Here is a 6,000-nt window from a genome sequence, read left to right as displayed (position 1 = left end):
CTCGTTGCGGCCAGTTAGGACAAAAACTGTGATCATGGAAGAATTACATTTTATCGTTTGTTGGGTCTTCTTAGGCTACATTGTATCATGGCAGGTTAGGACACAGCGTTTGGTCTGGCTAAAAACATCGGTGACAGAGTAATGCAATAATTCACAGACAGTGTTAAGTGATTGCACAGATGAGACTTTATGCCTCATTTTTTATTAATTTGTTCTACTGTATACAAATATTCACACACAAAAAAAAACAGCTCAGCTCAATCAGCTCAACATTCATGTGTCCATGTCAGTCACTGTAATATATATATATATATATATATATATATATATATATATATATATATATATATATATATATATATATATATATATATATATATATATATATACATACATACACACAAACACACGTGTATATGCATAAAACATGTTTTCCCTTCATCTATGTATCAGCGTATACAATGCTGAGTGAGTGAGTTCTGAGACAAACAAATTTAGGCACCACTGTCACACTGTCCTCTCTGGCACTGGACAAAGGTCTTGCACGTCATAAAACCTTTTTTTTTTTTTTTTTTTTTTTTGCCAAAACATATTCAGTTTAGTGCCCCATTGTGGATGATCTGTATGAGTGGAGAGAGGTATAATGATCACAGTGATGGTAACGCCCTTGAAACAGGGCACTCAGTCCAAGACAGAGGGATTTTGGGTCAAAATCTGCATATCATATATTTTTCTCCTCAGAAAAAAAAAAAATCCTCAGCTACCCAAAAGAAATCAAATTTCTACAATTTAATAACTTCTAATAAACATATTTATAATATTTCAAAGAATAAATGTGCTAAGAGGCGTCAAACCTATCAAATTGATGTTTTATTGATATTTATTGATGTCAATTTGCTGCTTTTTAACGCATCTTTACAAATATTCTCCTTAATCTAACTAACATAACTTACTCTTATGTCGCCAAAAGCAACTCTTTCCTGGCAAGGAAAGCAATAGTGCAACAACCTTTAGCAGGATAATTCAGTAGCGCTTTCCACACAGCAGTTAGTCAAGACGCCTTATAAACGCCACACCTGAAAATGTCTTCAAAACACTTCTAAAGGTCAGCTGTGAATTTTATACAGCTATGAATATGCTGGCATCAATCTTGTATTGTAAAAAAAGAAGTGTGTAATGAGAAATAAAATATAGTGCTTCCTTAAGCATTTAGCACACTTTTAAGAACAACATTTTTATTAATTTGCTGGACTATTAAATGGTGTTCATTATTTTACTATATAGGCAGTCTGACATTCTGCTTTATGTTAAGTGTTACCTTTTTTTCTAAAATATTGTCAAGTACAGGAGCTCTGAGGCAATAAAGTGACAGAACTGAAAGCCCACATTTTACCCTGGGCCTTTGGGAGAAAAGGATTTTTGATGATTTTCACACTATAGGGAAACCTCAACCTTATCAATAAACTATGTATTAGAAACTTCTCTTGTGATGATGTCAAAAGCATGGATATCTCAAAACAACAATCAGCTGCCGTTTAAACTCCTGGGACTTCAAGGCCTGGTTTCACAGATAGGGCTTAGATTAAGTCAGGATTAGGCCTTCAGAGTTCAATAAGAACATTTAAGTAGATTTTATAAACATGCCTTAGATTTAAAAAAAAAAAAAAAAAAACTTACCGGTGTGCATCTTGAGACACAACAATGGCACGGACACAGTTTAAGACATGTCAGTGCAAGTTGCTTTCAGTTAAAACAGCTCAAACATGCATTTCAGTCTGTGACTAGCTTAAGCCTTGTCTGTGAAACTGACTAAGAAATAGTTCAACCAAGAGTGAAAATGCTGTCATTGGTTAGTCTCTCTCAGGTTATTCTAAACCCTGAATGCTAATACTTTTTTTGCACCATTTTTTTTAAAGATTCAGTACATAGGTCTTGCCACACAGTTCCTGGTGATCATGGGCTGTTAAGCACAAAAAAATGATTACAACAACAACAAAAACACTACAGAGGACTATAAAATGTGTCCATGTGACAAGGGTGGGGCCTTGGTTCTGTGATTGGGTTGGTTTTGAGATGTGATCCTTGCATTTAAAACTGAGGCAGATCTGAATGTGAGCTTGTAGTAAATTGTTGAGAAGCAGGGTTTATGGCAGGGGTGCCCAATCCTGTGTCTGAAGATCTACCTACCCACAGAGTCGTCAAATTATGACGCCTTACAGATTGATTTTGTCAGGGTGCCGTAGAAAATGACAGTGAGAAAGACACCACAAAAGTAAAAAAACAAACAATCTGAAGTACTTGCAAATAGGATAAAAGTAAAAACAAAGCACAGATAGACAAAAAACATGGATTATAGCACATGAGTTGTATAAACTACTATTATATTTCTTTTTGGTGTGTGTTTTATTGTCTTTCTTTTTTTGAGTTTACCAGACCTTGGTCACTCTGAACCTTGGTTGTATGACAAGAGCTATGTAAGGCTTCTTCAAAATAAACATTTTGTGTCCCACATTAAAAAACCTAATGCTTACAGGAAAGATAAACAATGACAGAATTTTCACTTGTGGATCACCATACATTTAAGACAAATTTCTAGGAGATTTGTATAATGTTGGATGTTTTTCCCCCGTTTTTGCTTCCTGACCCCTTCCTGGTGACATAATTAGGGTGCACTTTAGAAAACAAAAACTTAACAGAAGACAGTGAATAGGCCATGTTATGCGAAATGCTAACATGACATTTTCTGGCCTTCAAAGGCATACGTGTAAAGCTAAAAAAAGAGGCTTCCAACTGAGGATTGTACCTAGATGGAGCTACATTCCATTTAAATTAAAAAAGGACAAAGAAACTGAAAACATGTTTTGGCTTCTGGTTGACAGCATCACCCTCATTTTGTTTTAAGGCTTCTTTTTCTCTCCATGTCATCATCGTCTTCTCTACTGTTCCTCACAGCTTTTTGCTTTTCTTGAACAAGCTCTTGATCTTGGAGCGTTTTTTCTCTCCATTATCACAAGAGTCCTGGGAGGAGGAGGTTTGGAGTTGCTTGGACTCCTTGATAGCTTTGCTTTCTATGTCGAGTGAGCTAATCGAGGGGTAATGTCCCTCTGGAGGCGTCCCACCAGCGGGCAGCTGCCCCATGCTGTATGACTTTTCCAGAATGCCATTATAGGCCACAGCTTTGGTTCCAGGGTGAAAGGTTAAACTTTGAGATTCGGGGAGGACAGAAGAACGGGTAAGGTCAGGAGAGCCCTTGTGAACTGAGGAGTCAAGAGGAGATAAAGGGGAGGATGTGGAAGGAGGTAAGGTCTCCATGGCTGCAGCCTGGGCCTCTTGCGCCAGGAGAAGAAGTTCCTCGCGAGAGATTTTACGTGGTGGGGTATCCATGCCCGTAACATATGTACTTTGACCAGAGAACTGCTTCCTGCCCAAAGATGAACTAAGAGAGTCTGAATCTGAGCATGTGTCCTGAAGGTCCCTGTGTAACAGAAACATAAAATAACATAAAATGCATCATAATAATCTAAAAGAAGATACACTATTGGTGAAAGTTCAACATTCATCCATTTCAACATTCATAATAATAATGATTCTAAAGGATAGTGTGACAGTGAAGACTGGAAAAAATGGCTGCTGAAAAATCTTCACAAGAAAAAAAAATACTTTATTAAAATATATTCAAATAGAAAACAATTATTTTATAACTATTTCACAATATTCCAGTTTCACTGTATTTATGATCAAATAAATTCAGCCTTGGTGAGCATAACTTACAAAAACAGTGTACATCCACAGACATTAATCACATATACAGTAAATGTATATTATGATTTTATAAATACAGGCAGTGGCGGCTTGTCAATAGAGGGCGCTGGGGCGCCGCCCCCATCACAATTCCAGAAATATACATGTATACAAAAATTATATAAAAATGAAATAAAAATAAAATAGTTTACTCATATGATGTGCCGGCTGGTAATTAAGAGCCTCAGCATTTAATAAAAAAAACTATTTTATATGTTTTTTAATGTATTAAACGGTTTCATGGGCGAGGGACACCGGACAAATGGATGTCTATCTGAGTCCATAAATCGTCGGGCAGCATGTGACCTGAAGCTGGTCTCTAATTGGTTTCTTAAAGATTCTCCTCCGGGCGCAGGTCGCTGCGTCCCTGGCGAATCAGAATTGCATACATGTTTTTTGTTTCATGTTTGATCCAATCTGATTGGTTCTCGTCAACTGTCCTTCAATGTTAGGCTCTTGGCCACTACTGCAAGAGAGCGTTGATGACAATGTCACTCCGACCCCGCAAAAACATTCGTAGAGATGGCAGCAGTCAAACTAAATTCTGTGATTGATTTACAAAAAAATCCTTTCACAAGGCGTTCGCTGGAAGAAAAAATAAGAATTAAGGATCTCTGACCGGACCAGCCCGATTTACAAATTCAGCAGCAGTCCAGTGACAGCGGACGAAGCTACACTCGGAGCTTCACCCACGCTTGTTATGAGAAAAGGAGGTGGCTGACTGGATGTGACGGTAGCAATGCCCTTTTTTGCTTTCCCTGTCTCTTATTTCATACCCGATGCTCAGTGGAAACAAGCTGAAGACAGAGCTCAGTCTCATCTACAGCAAGGAAGAATTCAAAGCCTGACATGGTGCTGTGGACCTATTCCAGATATTTATGGAGAATAATCTCGAAGAAGTCCTTTCTGAAACTGTGACTCTCCTAAAAATTCTCATTACCACACCCATGACCACGGCTAAAGCTGAGAGGTGCTTTTTGACCTTGAAAAGGATAAAAACATTTCTCAGAAACACCATGGCCCAGGAGAGGCTGAATGCACTTGCATTGCTGTCCATGGAAAAGAGACTTGTCACTGAGATGACTGACTTTAATCAGAGAGTAATTGAGAAATTTGCTGGCCAGAAAGAAAGGAGAGCAAAATGTATGTTCAAGTAGTCAACATGCCAGTCTGTTGTTGCTATTTTTGTTTTTTCCTTTCCTTGTTTAATTATATATGGGGAATAAATATGTAAAAATATAAAAAGTGCAGACACTGTTTTCTCTTTAATGCTTGAATTTAGTCAACATGCTTCTTGGTACTGCTTTGTATTTATTTTACTTATTTGATTTATAAATAAGTAAAATAATTTATAAGTAAATTATACTTAAATTAACATAATTATACCCCACCCCACCCCTCTTTGTTATATTGCAGCCATTTGCAAAAATCATTTACGTGCATTTTTTTCCTCATTAATGTACAAACAGCACCCTATATTGACAGAAAAACACAGATCTGTTGACATTTTTGCAGATTTATTAAAAAGGAACAACTGAAATATCACATGGTCCTAAGTATTTAGGGCCTTTTGATGTGAAACTCATATATTTAACTGGTGCTGTCCATTTCTTCTGATCATCCTTGAGATGGTTCTACACCTTCATTTGAGTCCAGCTGTGTTTGATTATACAGATTGGACCTGATTAGGAAAACCACACACCTGTCTATATAAGACCTTACAGCTCACAGTGCATGTCAGTGCAAATGAGAATCATGAGGTCAAAGGAACTACCTGAAGAGCTCAGAGACAAAACTGTAGCAAGGCACAGATCTGGCCAAGGATACAAAACAATTATTCTGCACTTAAGGTTTCTAAGAGCAGAGTGGCCTCCATAATCCTTAAATAGAAGACGTTTGGGACGACCAGAACCTTTCCTAAAGCTGGCCGTCCGACCAAACTGAGCTATCAGGGGAGAAGAGCCTTGGTGATAGAGGTGAAGAAGAACCCAATATCACTGTGGCTGAGCTCCAGAGATGTAGTTGGGAGATGGGAAAAAGTTGTAGAAAGTCAACCATCACTCCAGGCCTCCACCAGTCGGGGCTTTATGGCAGAGTGGTCCGACAGAAGCCTCTCCTCAGTGCAAGACACATGAAAGCACGCATGGAGTTTCCTAAAAAAACACCTGAAGGACTCCAAGATGTTGTGAAATAAGATTC

At 37.9% G+C, this 6,000-nt stretch overlaps 1 protein-coding gene across 2 annotated transcripts in view; it reads right to left on the bottom strand.

Moving 5' to 3' along the window:
- Positions 1–441: 441 nt before the first annotated feature.
- stim2b (stromal interaction molecule 2b) overlaps positions 442–6,000 on the bottom strand; it is a 70,452-nt gene continuing 64,893 nt past the window's right edge. For both annotated transcript variants that reach the window (XM_067437338.1, XM_067437339.1), the window contains one exon: positions 442–3,475. In XM_067437338.1, coding sequence (XP_067293439.1) covers positions 2,947–3,475 — 529 coding nt within the window. In that variant the 3' untranslated portion in view covers positions 442–2,946. The remainder of the gene's footprint in view (positions 3,476–6,000) is intronic.

Source organism: Pseudorasbora parva, chromosome 1 (genome assembly GCF_024679245.1).
Source record: "Pseudorasbora parva isolate DD20220531a chromosome 1, ASM2467924v1, whole genome shotgun sequence".
Classification (NCBI taxonomy): domain Eukaryota; kingdom Metazoa; phylum Chordata; class Actinopteri; order Cypriniformes; family Gobionidae; genus Pseudorasbora; species Pseudorasbora parva.
Note: the sequence above shows the minus strand (reverse complement) of the source record. Positions and strands in the feature narration are given on the sequence as shown.